Below are 26,169 nucleotides of genomic sequence, written 5' to 3'. Positions count from 1 at the left end.
GTACTTTTTTAGATTATTTTTGTTACCAGATGTTGATTTTTAAAAGTAATTCTTTTGTTCAGAATATAACAAAACTTATTTTGTTCAAAATATATAAAACTTATTTTAAATTTTTTCTATTTCCTATTATGTGAAATGTTTCCCCTGAAATGCCATCATTAAAGTTACTTCATTATAGGTCAGTGTAATCAGTTGATTTCTACTATTAAAATAGTGCCTAAAAATGTTTTGTTAGCAAATGATTTTTTTTGAGAGCTTGGAGCTTTTGTTACTCTTGCAAAATCATTTGGATTTTTACACTTTTGCTTTCTTCCCCAACCAACTGGAAGGTGGTTATTCTCCCCAAAGTAAATAAAATGAGAAAGCTTTGCCTCCTTTCCTGAGAAACAACAAAAGAAATAAACACGAAAAATCTTTCCAAGTTGATCAATCTTGATTGATGCCTTTTACCACAAACAGCTGAAAAGAACATATTTACACACACCCGTTTATTTGTTCTGCACTAATTATAATTTATATTTAGTTGTTTACTATGGGGAGGAGGTGTAAAAATAGGTGCATTCTGTGGATTTTCAAAGCTTTTAGATTCAGAATCCCTACATTTTAGTTTGTGTGAAACAGTATTAGAGTTAGAGGAGTGAGGGCATGTTCGGAGATCGGGGAGGGGGATTGCGGGTAAGGTGGGGGAGGGTCAACCCGGTAGCTTTGCCGAAGGGAAGTGGTATCTGTACAGTTTCTCCGTAAACTGCTTGTTTAAGAAAATGGGGGGGGGGGGGGTGGGGGAAAGAGTGGTGGTGCATTTTAATGTTTCAGAGACGGGGTATGTTTTGTATTTTAAAGGAAGTAAGGCATTTCTAGTGGATCTATAATATTTACTGTAGTATTCGATGAGGGCGGTGATATTGGCGTCAGCGTCCAGTCATCAACAATCGTTTGAATCAATTTGAAAGGTAAAGGGTAAGCGTTTTGAAACTGGGGCCAGCCAGAGAAGGGATGGAAGGAGCCTAATCCGTTATTAAATTTTCGCTTCTTCGACTCTTCTGTCCATTGGCGGTGGACTTTTTAAATGTCAGGGTCCAATCAATATGATACGAATTTACCTTTTCTACTCCACTTGTCCCCTTTCTTCTCCCCTCCCCCCGCCCGTGCCCGCTTTTTTTCTCTCCCCCCCCCCCCTTCTCTGGCTCTGCTGCAGCCTGTGCTGGCGCTCCCCTCCCCCTCCCTGCCCTACGTCGTCTTGCTCTTGGGGAACAATCGCCACTGATTGAGGTTCACTCTATGTTAGGCTGGAAAACTGGGCTGTTATTTAGGAAGTCATTAATCACATCTCCTCCCCCGGAAAGAGATGGCGGAGAAACCTGTGAAGTACAATTCCCCGTTCAAAATGTTCCGAAATGATGAACCAAAACATAAATTGAGTACATGAAAGTGCTAGCGATTTTTCCAGTAAGATCTAATTTTAAATCTAAAAAAATTTCGGGGCACGATCAGGGAAATGTGTGCTTTGGTCTTATTGTAGGTGTATGTTACTATTATCTCAAGTTTCATGGAGATGTAATTAGGTTTAATTAGGTCCTTTGTAAATTACACATTTTCCTCTCAGAATTGAGTTAAATATGAATTTCTTTGCCCCAAGCAGGTTGACTGTTACGGAGCAGCTGACTTCTTAGGGGAGAAAAAGCGTAACATTGGTTGCTTTATTTAGAGGGCTTTTTCCCCCTAAATGAGATTATTTAGACAGGCTTGTGTGTAAGGCACGCGTGTGCACATATATGACCGTGCCGTTTTTTCTAAATCGACGATTCACAAGGACCCTCCATTGTGTCTAAGTAAAAGCACGAAATCAGCATTCTGATTTATCGCAAAGAAGCGTCCCAAATTGTCTTTAAGATAACATGTTTGAGTTTTTCATGTTCATTCATAAATTATTTTGATGTCAGCATAGATGAAATGGCGATTGGTTATCTCTTCCTCTTGCCAGCCCCTTAAGGATCCGAGGTGAAATTAGTAGCAAGAAAGCATGTAATTGACAAAGTCACGTGGCTCAGGGGGCCAGAAACTGGAGAGAGAAGAGAAAAAAATCAAAAGAGGGAAAGCACATTAGACCATGCGAGCTAAATTTGTGATCGCACAAAATCAAGATGTTAGATTGATTCAGAAGATCACTCCGTTCCAAAGGGAAAGTTTTCATCTCACGAGTTTGGAGCAGAGGGCCCGTGGGGCAACATGGCCGAAGGTTAATTTTCTTTTCTATTGTTTTACTGTGATTTTCTCTCTTCCTTTCTCTCCCCCCCTCCCCCTTTCCCACCCTTCTTTGCCTGTCCTCCCTTCCCCTTTTACCCCAATACTGGGCATTACCCCCACTCCCCATCGCGCAATGGGGCTTTCTGCAACCTATTGTTATAGATCTCCAAAAATGTTTTGTACCGCCCACACTGATTCACAACTTGAAAAGCTTTCAGGGGGCTATTGTTTGAATTGTTTGAGTGTGATTAAGCGCAGTTTCAGTTAGTGAGCCCGAGAAAACTTTTATACACCTGCCCCCTCCCCCATTCCACCCCAACTTTAATTGAAAGTTATTGGGGGGAGGGGAATGCACATTGCAAATAACCCTGGATTCACTGCCGCTGCATGTGTATTAACTAGCTCTAACCATCTTCACGATTTCTCTTTTCTCCTCGTGCCCGCCGGAGAGAATAGTTACGCCGAAATTTTCTTTTTGTAAATGGGACGAGTGTTAAATCGGCAATATGCAAGTAAAGTATCGCATGCTGTAATCGTAATATGTGGCCGAAAAAAATGGAGTTAAATGAAAAAGTACACGTATGTACAGAAAAGTGGAAGTTGATGTGATCGATAGAGCAGTGTGGCTCCCTCCTCCCCCGCTTCCCCTTTTAACCCTTTCATTTTAAATATTTTCTGTAGAAGAAAAGAATCAACCTTTATTGGAGTTTCTTTCTGTTTCCTTCCCCCACCCCCCACCCCCCACCCCCAAGCAGTTTTTTTCTCTTTCAGCGAACAGTTTGGGAATACAGACTAACTGACTTTTTTTTGTCCTGTTCTACTCAGGCGGGGCAGGCAAAGGTGGTGGTGAAGGGCCCGGGAAGCTGCCGGAGCAGGCAGAGGAGGAATCCCAGGTTTTGCACGGAACTGGCCACTGTAAGTGGTTCAATGTGCGAATGGGATTTGGATTCATCTCCATGATAAACCGAGAGGGAAGCCCCTTGGATATTCCAGTCGATGTGTTTGTGCACCAAGTAAGCCAAACTTTTTCCCCCTCTTCTCCTTTTACCATGTGCAGGATTTGGTCAGTAGTTTTGTCAGTGGTCATACGCTGAAAGACAAAATCTTCCTTGCAGTCAGGAGTTAATCCGGTATGTGTATGGTCCCCTTACTGGGTATCTTTTCCTAAACAGAAAATGAAATCTTTGAAATTTCACCGCTTGGCTGCTGGTTGACTTTATTAGCAAGTTCTCTTCATTCGACAGCGAAATTGCTGTAGTGTAGCTTCCGGTGTTATCGGTTACAATATACTTCGTCGTCTGTGCCTAGTGAATGAATGGGGAAATGAATGAAGAAACAGAGATCACTTAAGTTTAAAAAAGCAAACAAACAAACTTTTGCTATTGTAGGACACCTTTTAGACCCCTGTAGTCACACCAGCTTCCCCTATTATATTTCTGCCTCCCTGGTAGTCATCTGTAGGTTTAAATAAAAATAATTTGATTTCACAGTAAAATAAGATAGAACACTATTGGTCTACCATGGATTTGATGAAATGCCCAAGGATAGGTTGGTTGGTAGTCAGACATTTAGAAATGTGCTCCCTTTTAGGGCATAGGTCCAAGGAGACTGTCTCTTTAAGAAACTGAACTCAAAAAAGCATGTGGCCAGCTGTGGCTCTAGCTTGTGTGTCTAAAATGTGCTAGTCTGCCACTTTGGGTAAATTTCCACCATTGCTTATATTGTGTTGTAATTTTTTTAAGATGCTTAAATACCAAACAGAATGTCATTGCTTATCATTTTCAAAAATTTACCCAGAAACAAGTAAATTAATACCTCTTCCATTTTTACTCCTCTCCATTGCTTAATCTCATCATAGTAAAAAAAATATATTTAGAATTTGCAGGTTTGATTATTGCATTGAAAGAAGTTAATTCTCTGTAATGAATCCTTAGGAGTAAAGGGATTTAAGACCAAAGAGGTTTGTTTTGGCTTGACATTTAAGTATTAAAAATTGAATGAATGGCATTCAGTACCACAGGTTGCCTGACAGATACATGGAGAAAATAGTATACTTGCATGAAAATTATATATTTTATTTGATACTGTATTGCCCCTTCCTGGTAATGTTTACAACCTCCTTTATCCCCAAGGAATATCATCTTAAAATTAAGTATATAAACAATAGAAACATATGAAACCATTCTGTTTTGATCTGTTGTCCTGTGGTGGTTGGTAGCTTCCTGACCTTGCTGTGTGGTGTATGTTTTCCTTTCCTAAAGGCCTGGCCATCATTATTGGCTGTTTACATGTGGAAGGATCAGCATAATCTGTGAATTGAAACAGGGTTTAAATATGTAAATAGTAGTCCATAGACAGGCTACTGGATTTTATGCCTCCTACTTTATATTGTAAAATGAACCTACATTTTCAGCTTTTTCCCTCCCTAGACTGAATGACTTGAAATCATTGACAAATTCATTTTCTCTCAGGCTCTGGCTTTCCCCACTTTGAACCTTCTTTAGGTTGTTAAATTGTTCTTTACGATCTCATAAATTTGTTTTATAGATGAATGAAAAAAAATAGCCCTTTTCTTCTTTGATCACACCTTGTTATAATTTGGTTTTCTATGTTTTCCTTTTAATACTTTCAAATGCTAGACATTTTATTAACCAATATTAATGTTGAGAACCACAAGACATCCAAATTTAAGGTATTTAATGATTATATGTTGGTAAACATATGTATGTCCACTGAATTATAAAATACCCTATTGCGGGAAAAGTTTTATTTATAGATTATAAACAGTTTCTAGAGTACAACTATAGATTATTAACATTCAATTGCTTTAATCCTCTGTTCCAAGTCATGTATTTACTCAAAAACGTATTAAAATGGGGAGATAAAATGTATTTTTCAGAAGGATATATCTAGATACATTCTTGGGAAGAAGTATGTAAAAAAGTTGATAAAACTTAAGTATTAGCATTTTTGTGATGTAAAAAAAGAGCAGTGATATTCTTTAAATTTGAAATTAGAAAGTGATACTTTAGGGAGTTTTTTTGATGGCTACAGTATTCATTTTTTGAAATATGTTTCACTTTTTTACTAGGGAAAATTATTGCTTTATTTTTTTCTTCTTGATTTTAGGCTTTGGGAGGAATTTCTGTCTTCTATTGGGACTTACACAAATTGCATATAAATCATACGAATAATTGTTCTGAAAAAGGCAGAATCCTACAGATTGTAGCCAGGCAATTTCAAGTAACAATTAGATGGTCATAAATGATCTATGCAGGTATATTGCCAGCATCACTTACACAATCAGGTTGCAATTCAGGACCATTTTACAACAGTTTTTAAAATACTTTTAAAATCATTCTTTTATTGCCATTTTTACTGTACGAGAATTTTTGAAAGCATACCACATTAATGTATCATTCAAATTAATTTTTTCCCTGTAATGTCTATGTGCTATTTTGTTATGAAAGAATAAGCATTGTAGAGAATTAGGAATTTTAAATGTTTAACTGTACAATATCATTATTTTAAATACATGCAATTTCTTTTTGAGTATTCAGAAGTACACGTGTCATTGGATTTTTTTAAGTATTATGAAACATTTTTAATAGTATATATTTGGGGAAATAAAAAAATAATTTTAGTTTAATATAATATTTAAAAATTTATGCCAAGGCTCCCAGGATTTTTTTCTCTTGAAAAGATATTAACTACAGATACTTCAATAATAAATAAATATATAAAAAACATACAATTAAATAGGACTAGCAAAAAAATCCTGACTGCAAAGAACTGCACATCAAAAACAATTTAGTTGCTATGAAATGAAGAGAACATATGCATATATATTGTTCAGTTGCTATGAAATGAAGATATGCATGTGTACTTTTAAAATAGAGCTGTACATTCTTAGTTACATAATTCTTCTTAAAGTATGTTTGCAAGAATACAGTCAAACTTTCTTCTAGTCTCTGTAATGTCACCAACTTCTCAAAAATAAACATATGACTTAGCTAATGTACCTTCCCTGTCCTTAATTGTTGATAAATGCAGTGAGGACTCTGCTGTTTGAGGATGGTGTGTGACCATTGGTGGTTTAAAATGTCAGTCTTATTTGACTTCCTAATATTGTGATTTAAATGGTCATATGATTATGGATTGGTAATAATTATATGTATTCTGACACATTAATATGGAAACCTGATAGTGTTTAATAATATTTGTAAAAACTTACAAGAATGTATAAATATTTTGTGAATTTCCTTAAGCTTATTGCTTTCGAGTTGTTCCTTAAAATATTTAATATTTAAAATTTGACAGTTTTCACGATGACTTATTTGTAACTAGGGTATATTTGTAGGAATTTCTTACTTTAGAATCCAGTGCAAAACACAGAGATTAGTCTTTCAATTGAAGTAAGAATATGCGTACATGGTTAATACAGATTTGTAAGTCTAGGTTACTAGTAAGGTGATGTCATCAATGTACAGTTAGTGTGTAAGTGTTAATAATTAATAACTTCTATTAGTTTATTATTAACAGTTAAAAAAATTGCATCCACAGTTAGATTGTGGGATAACATGTTTAAATTACTTGGAAAGTTCTCTTGTAACTTTTTGAAATGTTATAAACTTTGATAGGACTTAAATATTTGATAATATTTTAGATAAGTCACATGGTAATTAAAATGAGATCCTTTTGGAGAGGGGCAGTGTTACCCAGTAACTACCTGTTGATGTTTATTATAATTTACATTTGCTTTACATAAATTTTGATGCTTATTTCCAAATAAATATTCTCTCTCAGTGAGATAAACTTTATTTTGTTCAGGGGAGGGATAGAAGCCGTTCTCCTTACTGCCCTCTCTTCAGCTCACTTGCATAATATTTTCTTTGTTTGTTAGTTATGTATTTGGAATTCTTTGCCATCAATTATGGTATACAGAATTTTTAACATAAATGTATTTCATCTATTTCACTACTTATGTAAGAATTTCTTCTCAAAGGGAGTAATTTCAAAATGACTAATTCACCTACCATTACTTGATAGGCTTAAGTACTTATTAATAATTTGGTTGGAATTCTTAATTTACCTTTCAAATATGTTGATATTTTCATATGCTCTTTATTTCTGGTTTGTAGTTTGATCTTAATGGAAAACACAATTGTCCATATTACGGCGATTTTATATATTTTATGTTCCTTTTATTACTTTGTTCAGAAAACATCTCAAAGTAATGGAAACAGAAGAAATAAGAATAATTACTGTAACAGATAAATTTAAAGCATTTTTATTAATAGTATAGGGTATAAAAACATTTGGAGATTAACAGTTTTTAAATATATGAACATTTGAAATATATGCAGTTCAGTTGATGTAGAATAGAGTTCATGTCTCAGTGATTAATTAATTATACAATTTATGAAAACATTTACTCCAGTGTGTTCATGTTTAAGGATTTTTCATAGTATTTCATCACCAACTTATTAGTCATCTTTGTTTTTATCGTAGTTTGGCATGAAAACATTTTTCACATGTAGAATAGATGTGATTATTATTATTCTTGGGACTCTTGAAAATGTCAGTTTCAAAAATTATTTAGACAAAGTAAAATCTTGGAAATTAAAAAAATATCATATAACAGAGCTCATTTGTTAGCGAGTTATGTATAATTTCATATTTGAAAATGGTTCCTAATGCTGCCAGGTTTTCAAGATGATTTGCCCAGTTGACCAATTTGGAAGAATCCCAAATGAAATAAAGCTATTTAATCATAAAATCATATTTGAAGTCATTTAAATCCAAATTTTATGCCTTTTATTGTCTTTACAGATATTGGATACTTCTGATTTTCAAATGCTGGTCCATTTTCAAGACCCTTTTTTGTTTACTTCTAAAAAGATACTTTTATTCTAATTCATTTTAAACATGAAGTATGAATTGGGCACATTTAAGACAGTCTTCGTGTTAAATAGTATTGATGAATATCAACTATACTTCAATAAAAATGAATAAAGATCATTGTTGTAAGTCTTAGATATTTTCCTCATTTTTGATTCTTCTTTTTTAAAAGACTTCACAAAAAATGAAGGCAATAAATCAAAGGATTGTTTTTTAAACAAATACGTAAGAGAGAAACAACTTACAAGTATGTGGCATGATAACTTTAACCTACCTTTAACTGATCTTAGAATGCTTGGTTTTCATAAAAAGTTAACAACTTCTTTTTTGCCTGCATTCAACATGGTAGATAAAAAGTGAGTTTATTGTTGTAAATTTTGTTGTTTTGGGGCAACAAGGAACCCTTATTATTTAAATTTGCCAGAATTCTTTCTGTTCAGAAATTACATAGATACTGCAGATGGTTTTTTTTGTTTATCTTAACTGAGTAGTTCTTTTGGTATTGTGATTAACCTAAAAGTTTGGAGTTAAAAATATGGTGTGCTGTGTTTTTATTTCTAATCCAAGTATAACCTAAGCAAATAAAGTGAGGATACTTCTGATTAATTAAACTGGAAATGTATTACTTTAAGGTATGATATTCTTTGGACTTGATTTGGAACTACATGTGAAATAAAATACTTTCTTATTATCAGTTCTTTATATCTTGAGATATTTCTCACTGAATTTTAAGTAACAAGAAATTCAGTATATAGTTCAGTATATAGTTATTATAGGTTATGGCATTGTAACATAAACAGTCCATAGAAACATAAATGGTTTACATTTTTCTCTAAAATAATTTGAGTATAACATCTTCTGATACTGAAAAGTACACAGTAATATATTTAAGAAAATACATTGCGGATCAGTAAGATACATTTAAAAATTGTCTTTTAATGAGTACTTCTATTAAAAGAGTAACAAAAATATTTGTTATATTGCATTTTGATACATCAAGATTAATCTTACTTTCCATCTAGCAACAAATTGGAAAATTATCTGAAGATTACAGCCTCCTGCCCAGTATCTAAATATTTGACTGTTTGGAGATGCTGTCTAACATAAGACTCATAGATTTAGTTTTATCTTTCTTTCCACAATCAGTGGCAAATTGGAGTAATTAATACCTGACTTTTCAGGATGTTGTGAAGCATAGAGATACTGTCATATAATTTGCCTGGCAAGTGTGTTCAACAAACTAAAATGTAAACAAGTCCTTGTCACAACAAAATCACAGATAGGTTATTTTCAGTGGCATATATTCATAGTAGAAAATTAAATTGGTACCTTCTTTTATGTGCTCTCTTTAAAATTGGGCAAAATGTGTTGTATAATGTTAATAGCTTAATCTCCGTTGCAGTGAACTACAAAGCATTTTATTATAATTTTATGGCATAAAATATTGTGTAATATTGTTGAAAATACCAGGATATAAATTGAGATGTGGGAATGACTTGGTTACATAGATTGTTTTAATAGTTTTATCATGAGATTTTACCTGAGTATTTAGTTGTATATATCCAGTTGTGTATTCTTCAGTGTAAGTTGAGGGAAAAAATACTGTTTTAAGTAGACCTGCTGTAATAATTTAATACTTTTTGCTCTAATACTAATTATTTAGTCCTTGTGAGGTACTATACAGTGGCAGAGCTTCTAGTCAAAAAGATCACTGTTGAAATCCCAGTTTATTGTTTGTAGGGAAAGTGAGTAACCTTGTCAGTGTCTCAGGGTCCTGTAAAGGGAGGGGACAAAACGGTGACCACTTTAGTATAGGGTTATTATGAGGATTAAATGTTATTACACATGTCGAGCATTTAACACTGAGCCTGGCAGAGAGTAAAGGCTCAGTGATGTTTGTTGTACGTAGTTAGCATTACTAAGAAGAGGTAGTGTGGTAGAGTAAGGGATAAAGCATCAGAAACGAAGGTTTAGATCTGGCTCTGCCACTTGGTGGTTTTCTTACTTCTGACTAGTCACTTCCTCTGAGCTTCAGTGTTCCCATGGGTGAAATGTGTTCAATAATATTTTTTCTCCCTATTTTTGTGGGTTAGGGTAAGGGTTCATTGAGGTGTAGTACACATGAAAATAATTTAAGAATTGTAACAATACCGGGTTTTCGTTTTAATCTTTATTTTGAGCACTGCATTTTTATTTATACCCTCATCATAAAAATTATCAGAATTTTTGAAAGATAATAAGCTCATGTCATTTATTTTATTTTTGTGCCTTGTCTGCTTATTGAAGTATAATATATAGAATAAAATTCACCAAATTTAAGTATACAGTTAGATGAGTTTTGACAAATTATGTAACCACCACCACAGTCATTTCATCACCCCAAAAAGTTCCCTTGTGTCCATTTGTAGTCACCCTGGAAGACAAGAGGTTCAGTTATTCTATATGATTATTGATAGGTCATAGTAACTGGTTAACTCACCTGGCTCTTTTTGTTACCTTAGACCTAAGCTACAATTCAGTTATCAAATACAGTCTGAACTTATCTTAATTATGCAAATTACCTTTTTACTAGTAGTTTCTGTGTTTGTGAAACTGAGATTAATTAGTATGCATTTCACTGATCTTCAGTCTTAATTTCATTTATCCTTATGGTACTTTTTTATGCAGCATAAACTCATTGTTTACCTAAAGAGCATAATTAGGTTTATTGATACTCATATTTCTTTTCAGAAATTTAATGAATTTATATCTCAACTGAGTAAACATTCTTAGAGGCGTAAATTGACAAGATGGTTTATTGTATAAAAGTACGGACTTGTAAGAAAATGGTTACTCTAGAAAGTTCCTGGCTCGATATCTATTCAACTATTTTGTTATTGATCACATAGTAGGTGTAAAGCACTTTTGGATGATAGATTTGAGAGTTCTGCTCTCCAGGGGCACCTGGGTGGCTCTGTCAGTTAAGCTTCCAACTTTTGATTTTGGTTCAGGTCATGACCTCACAGTTTCTAGAGTTGGAGCCCCACGCTGGGGCTCTGCACTGACAGTGTGGATCTTCCATGGGACTCTGACTCTCCCTCTCTCTCTGCCCTTCCCATGCTCACACTGTCTCTGTCTCTCAAAATAAATAAATAAACTTAAAAAAAGAAAAGAGTTCTGCTCTCCAGTTTGCTATATATTCTTTTTATTTTCTTCTTTGCAGAATCTTTAATATGATCTTTCCAATTCTCATTCTTTTTATATGAGGTACAAAAGCAGTGGATCATTTTTTTCCATGGACTATTCACTTTCTTTTTATAAATCTAGTTACACAATGTCTGTCCATTTAATTTGGGGGAAAACTCTGATAAAACAATAAATGTTACTTTTCAGATTTTGAGCTAAATACAGCGATTTTCATTGGTCTTAAAATACATAGTTTTCAGATTTCATATGTAAAAACTATCTTTACCAATGCTTAGAATCATTTTATTGTGCTTTTAATAATACACTTAACTTTTACCAGCTGCTTTACCCTTTTGTTAGAACAGTCTACTTTTTTTTTTAAAAAAAGCCCACTTTCATTTATTACTTTGTTAATCTCAAAGTTGTCATTTATTTCAAAGTCTTTTAAGTGTAATTTGCTAATAACCTTAAGATTTTTGTTAAGTTTTATTGTGCTATGTATGTAAAATTCAAATTAATTTTACTCTGGCCACGATTTCTTCATGACTGTTTATTTCCTTAAGCTTTGTAAACAGTTGCGTAGGCCATTAATGATAGTAGCTAGAATGTTCCTAGATACCATATGCTTAAATTCTGTTATCCTAACATTTTCTTCATTCAGTTGAATTCTTTATCCTTAGTTCAGTCTGTAACAGAAGTCTGACAACACAGGTTGTATCTATTGCTTTAAATACTTAGTGAATCAGTGGTATATTGTGGAGCTTGGAATGAATTCTATCAACTGTTTTTCCAAAGTAGGATTTTAATAATACATCGATTTGCTTATAGTATGGAAACGCTTATACTTGGAGACTAATTCCACCTTCAACAACGTCCTTAAATAGATTAAATGATATTAGAAACACATACCTAACACAGTTCTATGTAAGCCATACATTTACAAAGATAAATGAATAAATTTTTTTCAACTTTAACAAGTGAAAAAAAAACCTTCTCTTTTTAGGACTGGTTGAACTATGAGTCAGAAATTTAATCAGAGTATTGAGTTCATTTATTTAACTCTCTAATTAAAATTTTTAGTTGAATACTAAATCTAAGGACAGTTGGACTTGCACGTTTGTCCCTTTCACTGTTTCCTCCCCCATGCCATTGAAGGATTTTGAATGGTGAGGAATTTGCGCCCTTTGGCTCAGGTTGCAGACCCACTTGATCAAGCCAGAGAAGCTGGGGTCAGAACTATTCATTGCTTATCTTTTCCTTGGGCCACTTGTAAATCCTGCCTTTCTGCTCTGTAAAAAATCTCTTTCTATCAGACTTATAATAAAGCCTGGAGTATAAAAATGGGCATAATAGTTGATGCTTGATTGTGACTCTACGTGGGTTGATTTCACTAATTTAGAAGTTTTTCACTGCATTGGAGCTTATTTGGTGTGTATAATGTTATTTAAATATATGTTCTTTCATAAGATATTGTAAAAGCACGCCGTCAGGAATGAGTGTGATGATATGATATTCCATCAGGTTGAGATTTTATGCCTTTGAAATGTAGTGATTATCTTTAAGTAAATTGAATTAGTTAATTTCAATCAGATCTATAAAAAAATCCCAAAATATTTATTTTGTTTTCATGTGCCTAATTTCTAGCATTTATACTGACATTTAAAATTTGCTAGAATCAACTATAGTACAAGTTTGTTAACTTTATCAATAATGGTGTGAAGACTTTAAATATAGAGTCAGGTTTAAACAAACACAAAACACTTTGTTCTTATCTCAGCATCCCTTAAAAGTATACAGCTCTAGTTCAGGACCTCAGGACCACCCATCACCCTGGACATTGGATACTCCTATTTATTCAAGAAGCTTGCGAAGTGCCTGTGTGCCAGTGGGGGGATGGTGTGTGTATCTGTGTAGGGAATCACAGTTAGGTGATTTTACCCCAACAAAAGCAGCAACATTGTTTATAAACTGAATTATGTCCCTGTAGAATTTTCTAGTTGTGGAAACTAAGTTACATTAAGTGCCTGTTATTTTCTGTAAGCTTTGGTTGCAATTTTCACATTTTTGATGCTTTCAGAAGGTTAAAGTGGGCCCCCATTAAGATTAACCTCAATCCATTACAGCTTTTTGGCTTGCAGGCCCCACCCATTGGCCTTGGATAGCTAATACCAAGCTTTTGTTTCTTCCTGTAGAAAGGAAAGGAAAGAAAACTGTTCTTTCTCTTTCATTGTGTAAGTCATGTGACTTCCCTTTTGGTTAGTTACAGATAGGATGGAAGTGAATCTCAAAATGAATAAGATATCAAAAGTTTTATGTTTGTATGAAATATCTGTTGAAATATTATTGAATTCATGTGTTTTATGCATTAAAATATTTGTTTTTGAACAGCTATACCTCATTTGACATTCATGCTGCTGTTTTTTTTAGGAAGCCAAAAAAAGATATTAAATAGATTTTTAAAATAATACTCATCTTTTTATCTACATTGTGGTAGTTTCTTAGTGTACTTATTTTTCTGTTATCTTTTGGCATCATTTGGGGTTTCTGAATTGTAGCTTATCCTCAGAACTCACAGTGTAAAGAAAACAGGGGTGGTGTTTGGGATGATTTATCAAGGAAAAATTGCTGGTAGGAAAAGAAGAAAGAAATGTGTTATAGGACTGCATGTAAATGAATTGGGTATATTTTCTCTTGTTCCTCTTATTAATCTCTTGCTAATAATAAGCAGTATAGCTGGCTGTTTGGGAGAAAATGCTATCGAGCTCTTAGGCTATTCATATCAATAGACAAATGTTTTACTATGAAGTTAGATAATATGAGGATAAATGTTGATATTTAGTTCTAATTTGGTGATTTAGTCATGATGTTATGATTTAGTATGAAACATTAAATAGTTAATCTTTAAAGTTATTTTTGTTTGTCCTTAAACTTAAATATTTAAATTATCTTTTAGTAAATAGTATAGCTGCCACCAAATAATAAGTAAAATGTTGGAGACAATGGTAGTTTTAAAAGAGTATCATCTCAAAGATTTTTAAAATATAGTGTTATTTGGCACATATTTCTAAGCACGTTAATACTTTTAAAAGACTTTTGAGAAGAATACTATTTTAAAATCTAGGATGCGTTTTTATTTAAAATATTTTATTTCAATAAAATGTTCCAGGCTGTCCTTCCATAAAAAAAGCATTGTTTCTTACATTTTTATAGTGTCATAGATCTTAAAGGACAGTGATATTTAATCCAATGATTCTGTTATCAATCCAGGATGACTTGGTTAATTAGATTTGAAAATATGAAAAATTTGTAGAGATATAGAAAATCCTCTTAAGTTTCTATTAATAATGGTAGGTTATCAGCTTTTCAATAACAGGGATCTGGTATGAAGTCTGTAATTAATGTGTTGGTCCATGCTTTAGTGACATTAAAATTTATAGCAAGTGATTTATTTTGCATGTGCTTTGCAATTGAATATTTCAGTTTCTGTCTAATTAATTCATGTAAATATTTATTGACATTTTATTTAACGTTTCAACTGTCACTACAATTTTGCTTTGGGGAAAAGTTTAGGGTGCCTTTCTATCTGTGATCGTCCCTCATTTACATTTGGGTAGCAAGCTATTCATAAAACACCAAGGCTATTATTAAGTATTTAAATCTAGTATTGATATTTATTGTTGAAATAATCCATTTAGTGTCTTAGTGACACTGTAAGTTTAAAATAAAAAATAAACAAAACCTATGTTTAAAAAATTGCTACTGGGTTTTTTTGTGTGTTTTTTTACATGCTTCCCCCTCCCCAAACAAAATTTGGTATTAGAAGGCAAAAAGTTGAGCATTTTCCCTTTATAACTTTCTGGGTTTTTTTCTCCAGTAATTTTTTTTTTTAACTTGTGCAGAGAAAAGTAACTTTTAAAATGATTTTATATGGTGTTAAGTGACTTCATGTTTGTTCAAAATAAAGCTCATTTGTGGGATTAATGCCATTTGGGGTATTGTTACTTGTTTTCATGTGGGTTACTGTGACTATATGATTCTGGATTTTCTTTCTCTGAAAATAAACTTCATAGGGCCAAGTAAATATGGGCATTTGTTTCAGTACATATTCTTTATCTTAGTGTTGGGTATTTATTTTTGGAAAGACATTTTGATTTTTTTCAATGTTAACAAATAATGTTTGGGAAATTGTCTTGTTAGGTATTGACCACTTTTCCATCCTTTCTGCCTTCACTTTTAAAAGTATCTGGTCACTATTAAACCATTAATCTGTATAAAAGTAATTCAGAATTTCTCGTGATATTTAGTGTTTGATATATATTCAATTACCCAAATTTACAGAATCCAAATGATTTTTGGAAAATCTCATAAAACATAGGAAAATGTTTTCAGGGTGAGATTTTAGTACAATAGAATTCATTATTTTGACTTATTTTTAAAAATTTTAGCTATAAATTGAGAAAAGAAATTACTGAAATTATTAAAGCACTGTGTTGTTCCCAAATTATTCTCTGCCCTAACACATCATTTGATCTGCCACTAGGAATTATGAAGGCCCTAAGTGGACTCTCTTTAGTCTCCTTCTTCCCTTGTTTTTCCCCCCTCCCCCTCCTCTCGCCTATTCGGGAAGGAAGCCTGAGGCCCTAGCTCTTAGAGATACCAGGAAAAAGCAATCACTCAGCACAAAGTGTCTGTCTTTAGCAGAAGTATCATCCCTTGGAGAGGAGAATGGTTGAGAAAAGGTTAATTATAGATAATAAGAGGTTTTTCAAATTTATTCCAAGTCAATTTAAAATTTGGTTTTGGTACAGATGGATATTACTGTAGTTACTCAAAAGGAAGTCTACTTTGTCTGTTTAAGGCATTAGCAAAGTGTAACCTAGTCCTTCACTTTTCTGTCTTTACTTAGCCTTGGTTAAATCCTTTATACTTTATCTAGTGGCTATTGCCAGTAATTTTCCTAACACTGAGGAGGATGAGTTATAAACAAACGCAATGGATGGTTAGGCAATATTAACATTTCTAAACAGTTAATGATATTTGTAGTATTTTCCTAAATTTCCAAAGAAAGTGTACATGAAATGTTTTACTCTACGTCACTTGTCATCTGAAGATAATATTTTTTGTGTGTAACATACTTTTGCCTAGAGGAAGACTTTTGAATCCACAAACTGAATCATAAAATAGGCTAACAGTGAAAATAAATTGATACTGATAGATCTAGAAGTGTTGTAATTATTTATTTCCTTAGGTTGTTCACAAAACTCTTTTTTTCCCAAGGGGAGTAAAAAATGCAGTCAGTGGGGTAAACACTATAAACTGTAAGATTGCTGAAGGGCCCAAGTTTCTTCCATTGTACTATAGGTATTTCTGCTAGCACATCTCCATCTTACAGGGTAATCCCTTACTTAGCTCCACATGCATTTAAGTCTCTTCTCCTTGTTGACCCTGGTTTGAAAAACTTAAGCAGAATGGTAATGGAATCTCACAATTAGCCTAATGAGGATTTTCGAAGTCATAATTTAGGGAGGCCTGGGTGACTCAATCAGAGGAGCCTGCAACTCTGAATCTCGGGGTCATGAGTTCGAGCCCCACATTGGGTGTAGACATTGCTGGAATAAATAAGTACTTAAAAAAAAACAACTCATAATTTGTATCAATAGACAATAAAAGTAAATATTACATAATACATAGTTTTTAAGGAATGAACCAAAGATAATTTGAAAATTTTAAATATTGTGTACTTAAAGTGCAAATACAAAAATATAATAGCAAGTTATTTAAGGTAATATAAAAATGGTAACTTTAAGCAATCTTTTGGATAGAATAACTTTAAAAATACAGGTAGAATGCACTTACATATTTCTTTCTATTGGTCCCACCCTTCTCCAGATAACAGACATTTATGTTTGTTTTGTTTTGTTTTTTAGCTGCTTGATATTACTGATAAATTCCCACCACCGTATGCCTGGGGATACACTACACCATTTGCCACCATTTGATCCTATGTCCCAGTCACCCAAAACCACTGGTATGCACCAGTGCTCCCCTCAACCCAGGCTTCTGTTCTGTCAACACAAGAATACTGTAGCAATGCTGGTAATCATACCTCAGTAACAATGGCACAGAATGGTAACAGTAGTTATCATGTAACTTTTATAGAGTGCTTGCATGTGCCAAGTACTGTACTAAGCATTTTGTATCCATTAAATTTTGACTCTGAAAAAAGAGTTACTATTGTCTCATTTTACAGATGAAGAAATGATCTTAGAGTGGCAGATAGCCTAATTTCATGCAGTTGAACCAGCAGTATGATTCCTAGAGCAGTGCTCTTAAATCTCTGGGTTCCAACAACATTTTGTGTCTGCTTAAATTTTATATTAATGTGCTTTTTTTTTTTTAAGTTTATTCATTTTTTGAAAGAGAGCAAGCAGGAGAGGGCAGAGAGAGAGAGAGAGAGAAAGAGAGAGAGAGAGAGAGAGAGAGAGAGAGAGAGAGAGAGAAAATCCAAAGCAGGCTCCACGCCATCAGCACAGAGCCCAATGTGGAGCTCAAACTCATGAACTGTGAGATCATGACCTCAGCCAGTGTGTGATCAGGCAGTTGTCCTTCCCCGGTCAGAGCTGTTTGTGAATTTCTTTAAAGTCCTCATTCTCTGAAGCTTCATTGGCTGTTTGTTTTCCGAAGAAACTTTAGACTTTTTAGCCAGGCCTCCAAGGTCTTCATGATCTGATTGATTCTACTTACAAATTTTTCTTATCATACTTCTTATTTAAATTGTCTGATTTGCCAGTTAGAATCTGTCACTGTAAACATACCCTGCATTTCTTTATCTTTTCCTCTTTGCACAGATAATACTGTCTTTTCCCTAAATTCCTCCTGCATTTGCTTTCGGAAAGCCTGACCGTCTTTTAGATTCCAGCCCCAGATTCAGGTCCTTCTGTCCTGAGGCCTTTCCTTATTCTAGCTAGTATTGCTGAGTTCCTTATAAACTCCAAAACTCTTTATAAATAATGGGGTCACTTGCACTGATGATCTTCTGTTATATATTCTCCTACTAAATTGTAAGTTCTAAGTGTTCTAAGTGGAATTGTTTTACCAAATTTTGTATTCCCTCCAATACGTAGGTGCATGCTTTTCATATAATTATTACTCAAAAAAATTTCTTGAGTAATGAAAACACATTACATTAGGGACATCTTCCTCCTGTCTTCCATTGGATAAGAAGATATGGTTTATTAAAAAAAAAAAAAGTGGTTCGGCTTATAGGGAGCTAGCTGAATTCATATTGTCCGAAAGACATATGCAAGCTCACCTCATTTGAAAGAAAACCTAGTGTTCAATTTATTGTCAGTTTGCTTTTTATGTCACTTACATGTTGGTTCTATGCTGAGTTATATATGGTAAATGCAGAACACTTTTGGGTTTCTCCATTCCAGCCTTTAGCAGAAAAGATGGTGGCTTCTGTGCTATATTTATTACCATAGTTTATTGCTAAGTCTATAAAGTGTGTGCAGTTTATTGGAGGGGAAGGACTGACCTAATTCTCTTCTTAAGTCCAGAGAACACTGACTTGGATATTCAATAAATGTTTTAAGTGGCAATATCATTAGGGAGATGAAATGATACAAAATGCAAATCGTGGAGACCTTGGAGTGGCATAGACCTGGGTTTGAATCCCAGCTCCCGTTCTGGCCAGCTGTTTGAATTTTGTCATATTACCTTACCTCAGATTTCCTATCTATAAAAATCAGGTAGCAATACTAATTTTATAGCGTTGCAAGGCTCTGAGTTAATGTATTCTGAGTGTCTAGTCTCATGCCTGAAAGGAGAATAATGGGTATCCTGACTGTTCTCTTTTTGTCTTTGTTTCTTAACTTTTTATTTGTTGGTGTGTTTTTTTAACTTATAAAATTGTGTGTGTATGTATATATATATATATATATATATATATATATATATATATATATACACATATATATATATATACACACACACGTATATGTATATATATATATATATTCTGCTATAATGCAGAAAAGGATATCTGGTATACAGGGATGGCAGGGCCCAACCTTAGCAAATAAATGAGACTAACCACACACTATGAAACTTAATGGAGAAAAGTATAGTTATCTATATCTTAGTTAATAACAGAAATAGAAAGTATAATGAATGCAAGTTCAGTTCCTCAAGTGCAGGATGGGGCTAATCTCTCTTGCTATCTGCTTGTGTGAAAAAGATCTATGGTTTTTGTTGTGGAAACGGTTAGTTGCATAGCCAGCAGCAGTTCCTTCCTTTCTTCCGATCAAAACCCTGAATCTTTTGTTCACCTCTATCTTTCTGTGTCCCTGGGAAAGAAGACTCCATCTCTAAGGTAGCTCTTATCAGTCTAAGCACTTGGCATTCTCCTCTGAACTGTTTCAAGTCCAGGAGCAGAGATGAGACCTAACTAACTTGGCTTCTTAAGTCAGGAGAGGAGCAGTTACTTACATTTTACAATTAAAAGAGTTACTGTTCTTTTATTTCTATGACTCTTACCTTCTCTCTGCCTCTGTTCTTTTCCCTTGTGTGGAACTTGCACCGGTTACATTTCCTTTTATAGGTACTGAGTTCCGATGTGGAGGACATGCCTCTCACCCTTTCCCATCTCCCACTTTCCACCAAATTGGGTTACTCAGATATGAGAATTTGGTGTCATTTCTAACTCATGATTCTTCTTTATCCTTCATGTCCAGTCAGTAATTTTTAAAATAATCTTAAAATGCCACACAACTTCCTGTCATCTATATTTGAGATCTCGATCAGAGTCTTGATAAGGCTGCTCTTGTGTTCCTACCTAGAAGAACATGGACCTGAACGTTAGGCAAATCAGATAAAGAAGCGTTGGCATTAAAGGCAGGCGTCTGAAATGACTTGATGTTAGGATCTTCCACTGGTGAGCTTCTGCAGGTAGATCAGTCCTCAAAGGGAATCTAGTGGTAGGCAGTCTAATCAAGACTTAGCTCCATCAGTTTATTCAACAAAATTATTGAATACCTCATATGTGAGCTACAGCAGTGAGCAAACCAAAATGAAAATACCTGCCCTGACACCAGCTCCCACTCCCCCCTCTCTTTTCTATCTTCTATCTCACTGTAAAAAATAGGAACACAGACTAACCACATCAGGTACAAAATCCAGCATCTTCAACTTTTAAAAAATCTGACGGTAATATTTAGCTCTGGAAATCAATTTCAGGAAAACTGGAACATAAGGAAAAAAGTAAAAGAATGTGTTTTGTTTGGGGGGAAAGAGAAAAGAAAATCAATGAGATGAGTCTAAGTCTGAATTCTAGAACATTCTAAAAATTATACTCTGGGGTGCATATAGTGGTATTTTTGAGGAGATACAGAGATTAATGATCCATAGCAGAATTTCTCAACCTCGGCACATTGGGTCAGGTTGGACCTTTTGGGCCAGATAATTCTTTGCTGTGAGGGGCTATCCTGTGCTCCGTAGGACAGGTAGCAATATCCTTGACCTCAACCCACTAGGTGCCAGCAGCACACTTCCCCAGTAGCGACAACCAGAAATGTGTACAACATTGCTGCATGGCCCCTGGAGGGCAAAATTACCCCATTTAACGACCTCTAATTTAACAGCTTTGATAAGTGCTTTATCAAATATATAGTGCTTCATAATTAATATCTTACCATCTTTTCTTAAACAGAAACATAGTCCAAAATTATTTTAGAAAGCCTGGACGTTTGGGATGAGAAATTACCACCAAGTTCATATTTAAGTAACATAATGGACTAAAAGCTAATTTTGAAACATTTTAACCTTTTAAGTTTTAGAATGTTAATGTATCGCATTGTTCTGATTATAGATGTAGTACATATTGAGTATAGGAAATTTAGAAAAAGAAGAATATAAAGACAGTAATAAAAGTCACTTATTTCTGCTTGACTTTTAGTTTTTTAACTTTAATTCTTTTTTATTCTTTTTTTCTCCTTTTTGTACCTTAAATTCTAGTTTTGAATCATTTACTTTTTTATGCTCTTTGTCTAAAAGTTTTTTTCAAAAAGGGAAAATAATTTTCAATTCCCTTTGTCAAATTATTGCCAGTTATAAATTAGAGGAGTTTAAAACTAATAATAGGAAAAATAGGGATTTACAAATTAATTTGGAAATTGAGAAAAGAAAGTATAAACCTATAACACTATGCATCTGAGTGACAGATTCTAAATAATATTTATTGATGAAGTGTAAATTTTTGGAAATAAGAGTAAACCTAACAACTTACATTATTTCTTACTTTAATCCACTCATAACTTCACAAATCTGAATATGTGATTTAAAAAAATTTTTTTAATTTAAATCCTTTGGAAAGTTTTGTCATTTGGGAAAAGTTAGGGAAAACAATAACAATGACATTAATATGTTTTCCTTTTTTTTCTTCATTAAAAAAATATTTATTTATGAGCGAGCGAGCGAGAGAGGCAGAGCGCAAGCAGGGGACAGGCAGAGAGAGAGGGAGATACATAATCTGAAACAGGCTCCAGGCTCTGAGCTGTCAGCACAGAGCCCGACCTGGGGCTTGAACTCATGAACCATGAGATCATGACCTGAGCTGAAATTGGATGCTTAACTGACTGAGCCACCCAGGCACCCTTGTTTTTATTTTCTTGTGCAAAATATAGAAAGGATTGGTAGGTGTTTTTATTTTGTTTAACATTTTAGGTCATCATTAAATCTTCAGCTAGTTTTTCAGTTTTATAGGCAAATTAATATTTTTTTTTTACCTGCTAACTTTATTTTTAGTTCTGCTAACTATATTTAGAGATGATCTTTACTTCTAAAATATATTACTTAAAATTACTTATAGTTGTATTAAATGTAATAAGATGCCATGAAATAATTGTTACTATAATTTATAGATTTATGCAAGTTTTGATGAATCTGTATGTATAAGCAGAGCATATCAACTGTCTTGTCTGTGCCATTTGCAGTTGAGAGAAGGTGAAGTTTTATTTCTTTCAAAAAGGAAGATGTTTGGCCACACAGCAAGGAGGAAAAACATTCTGGGCAGGGAAAATGCAGGTGTTAAATGGGAGAAACAGCCCTTTGAGTTTAAAAATTTCATATGGCAGGGAGTTCCCAGGAGCCCCCCTCAACCTTAAATTCCCAAATTGGTTTCAGAGATGCACAAATGTATATATTCCTTTTTATGCACAGGTCATATGCTGACCTAAATTTAAGTGGCAAGTATGCTTTAGGTGCTGTCTTTCATTATAGAAAATAAAAAACCTTTCTTAAAGGAAAAATTTTCATTTAATACGAAAGGAAACAGCCTTTATAACCCCTTTAAATGTTTTCTCAAGAGTGATTGACTCAGTATCTGGTCATCCACGTACTTACCAGTTGTCACCCATGTGTGTTCTCTCTACACAGAAATTTCCCCTCTGTACTCAAGACTGCACTAACCTTTTGTATCGTGTCCACTTAAACTGTTGACCATCCTACTCATTTTCTCAACACAACCACAACGAACAGACATCCCTAATCTGATATTCATTGTAGTCCTGCCATATATTAAAAGGTATACCTGTTGCTATCGTTTTCTGTTACATATTCCATGTTACAGATTTTCTCTTATCTCCTGGGTGCTTAGCCCATTCTTAAGATAATGCTAATTAGAATTGAGGTTGGACACCACAAGAGGTTCTGAAACATCTTATTTTAGCTAGCAAAAATACAGCATCACAAAGGATGCAGACATATCCTTCCACACTATAAACTCACCTCTGCCTGTTTCCTTTGTGTTATTTTTTATCTTTTCTAAAACACTGCTATTTTTAAGATCTTGCACTCATTTTGCTCCTCTTTCCACTGTATGTGTGTGTATTTTTTTTTCTTCTCTTTTTCAACTTCCACCCCCACTCTCTCTTCCCAGTGTAAAGAGCTTCTGTAGGAAATTGACAATCAGTGTCTTTCTGCTTCAGAGTCTTTAACAAGTGGAGCTGGCTGTTAAGAGAAATTGACCAGGTTCCTGTGATCCTTGTCCGTTTCTCTGATTAATCCATTTTTCTTTACCGGAGAAGCTGCTTTTAACAAAAGAAAAAGAGCTTGAAATTTCAATCGTTTGCCCATTGCTGCCTAGCTTACATATGCTCTTCTTTCTCTGTCACTTTGTTTTTATTATAAACTCTTAATTCTTGGCTTTCAGTTACCTCATTTGTAATGGACAATGAAGAGCTAATTTCACATAGTTCATATATCCTCAATAATCCCTGCTAATTCCAATATGTGCACAATTTAATTTATAAAGCTGGTTCCTATTCAAAAGACAATAACTACAAATCTTATGAGTGCATTTCTTTCCTAGCTCTTGTTGACTTTCCTACAAAAACCAATGCCAAGCAATTCCAAAATGCTTAAAAGGAAATCATGTTATCATAGAATGAAATACAGCGAAATCCAGAAAAAACAGGGAGTGACTATAATGCTCTTTTAATAGGGATATTTCTTTAAGCATGTCAAGTACTATTATATTAAGAAACAGAATTAAAAGAATGTGTCTTCAAGTCATGGACAAGTTTGAGCAGCCAAGTTAGCCTGAAAATAAGGTTATAAGATCTAAAGAGAAAATTAACAAAGTGGACAAAATGTATTTGGAATATCCCTTAGGTATTATGTGAAGGTGTTTGCACATAGGGATACTAGATAATAGGATTATCATAGGAAGGAGTTAATTTGAATGGCCTTAGGTTCAGTGGTGAGATTGAATGATGGCTAATGCCCCAAAGCATATTTTGCAAATAAGTTGTTCGATGGTGTATTAGTAAGTGTTCCTTGAACAGAAAAAAAAAAGTCCTTCAGTAAGTTGGAAACATTCTTGGTTATACGAATACAGCCTGTTTCTTCATTTAAGATATGATTTTCAATGCCTTATTATACAGTAGTATGCCATCAGTCTCATGGGACGTGGTTCCATGGGGACGAGCGCTGAGAAACTCTTGGCTGATGGCCAGCAATCTGTGTATTGATCAATATTAACATCTTTACTCTTTAGCTCATAATTTATCATTATGTTAAAAGAGATTAAAGATCTTTTAAACATCTGCTAAACATTTTTAGTAATGTATTTTTATTTTATAAAACCAAAGACAAATAATATTCAAGACATCTAGTAAAGCAGGAGGTGGGTGGTTGTGGTTCATCATCATATAAAAAATAACAGATGAGTTATAATCAGGGAAGTATTTAGAAAACATCAACCACGCATCTGGGCAATTTAGAGGAAGCGGAAGATAGCTCAAAATTGGCAAATGGTGGTTGTGGTGGTATTGGGAAGCTGAAATTTGGCCAGGGTAGATTCTGTGTCAGATGGAAAAGAAAAAAATTAGTGATACACAGTAGCCTTTTAGGGGGCAGCTTCTGGGAATAGCTTCTGGCCTCTGGTATGTGGCTGGGGGTTTTTTGTTGTTTGTTTGTTTTTGTTTTCTTGTTTTTTCTTGTTTTTTGTTTTTGTTGTTTTTGAGTAGCAGCCGAGTTTGCTTGAAGGTAGCTTACCCCAGTTACCCAGCAGGACAATGTCAAGTGTAATTTCCTGGCAAATGTTGAAGGCCTGGAGTGGTGGTTCCAAGCTTTTTTTTTTTTTTTTTTTTTTTTAATTTCTGATCTGCTGCAGATATTTTCCTCAGGTTACATACTTGTTGTGGCCCAGTAACGAATAGCTTACGGACAGTACTGCTCTTTTGACCACACCAACACCGTTATTAGATTATCACCACTTTTACCCTGCTCTCAACTTGAAAATGTCTCACTGCTTACAACTACCTAAAATTCTTCCTACTGAGGACGTAGTCTTTTATTCTACAAGTAGAGAAAAAAATTATTTAAAAGTATAAATGCTGTTTCTGTATCAGTGATTGTAATTTTGGTAATTTGTGGACCAGCAAACATTTAAAAAAATGTGGATGATTTGGTAAATGTTTAGTGACTAGCTTTCTAAAAATCATCCTGTGTGTGTTATGCATTTTACTAACATAAAGGATTTAGATAACAATTTATGAATGATAACACATATACAATGTTCTTTATTATAAATTCCATGCAGTCACTTGTTTCTCACAGAATGCTTTTATTGATTATTTTTCCAGAACTCTTATGTGTGTAGCCAAACTCTGATTGCAATTGATGAACAAGTGTAGTTTTTATATGAATGTTAAAGGAGTAACAACACACAAGTTAAACGACAAAGGTGTATGTCAGAACTATCATAAGCGACTTCTTTGCTGAATTGTATTACAGTTTTTGAACACCGTAAGAGAGCTCCTCAGTTTTTATGATATTTACAATGAAACAGCTATAGACCTAATACACTGTTACATTTTATCTGCATTTATTAACAGTTTCTTCATCACTTTCCTAAGTATCTAGACAGTCAATGAAATAAAAAATAAATCTCTGGTTTGTAGCATTTGCCGATTTCCGTGGTGTAATTACTTACACCGTGGCTAGTTTCAAGCTATCAGTGTGATGTCAGTGAGTGTGAAGTTAGGAAGAAATGTACACTGACACACCATTATGGAGTAATTCCACTGTGCAGATTGAATAAATGTAAATAACCTCAGGGTAATATAAAATGTGGCAAAATATTTAGGAAGTAATGAGTTTTCAGTTTGTTATTATTTTCATATAATTGTATATTTTTACAATTTAAATTTTTTAATGTTTATTTTTGAGAGTGTGCAAGCAGGGAGGGGCAGAGAGGGGGAGGGAGGATCTCAAGTGGGCACTGCACAGACAACAGCAAGCCCAACACCGGGCTTGAACTCACAGTTAGAGCACCACCTGAGCCAAAGTCAGATACTC

General features: G+C 34.0%; 1 protein-coding gene across 1 annotated transcript in view; it reads left to right on the top strand.

The window, feature by feature from the left end:
* The first annotated feature begins 1,781 nt into the window (after positions 1 to 1,781).
* Positions 1,782 to 26,169, top strand: part of LIN28B (lin-28 homolog B) — a 115,248-nt gene continuing 90,860 nt past the window's right edge. Inside the window, exons 1-2 of the mRNA XM_027057182.2 lie at positions 1,782 to 2,236; positions 3,070 to 3,257. Coding sequence (XP_026912983.1) covers positions 2,227 to 2,236; positions 3,070 to 3,257 — 198 coding nt within the window. The 5' untranslated portion in view covers positions 1,782 to 2,226. The remainder of the gene's footprint in view (positions 2,237 to 3,069; positions 3,258 to 26,169) is intronic.

The sequence above is a fragment of the Acinonyx jubatus genome, chromosome B2, assembly GCF_027475565.1.
Source record: "Acinonyx jubatus isolate Ajub_Pintada_27869175 chromosome B2, VMU_Ajub_asm_v1.0, whole genome shotgun sequence".
NCBI lineage: Eukaryota > Metazoa > Chordata > Mammalia > Carnivora > Felidae > Acinonyx > Acinonyx jubatus.
This window is presented reverse-complemented; position numbering and strand designations above follow the sequence as displayed.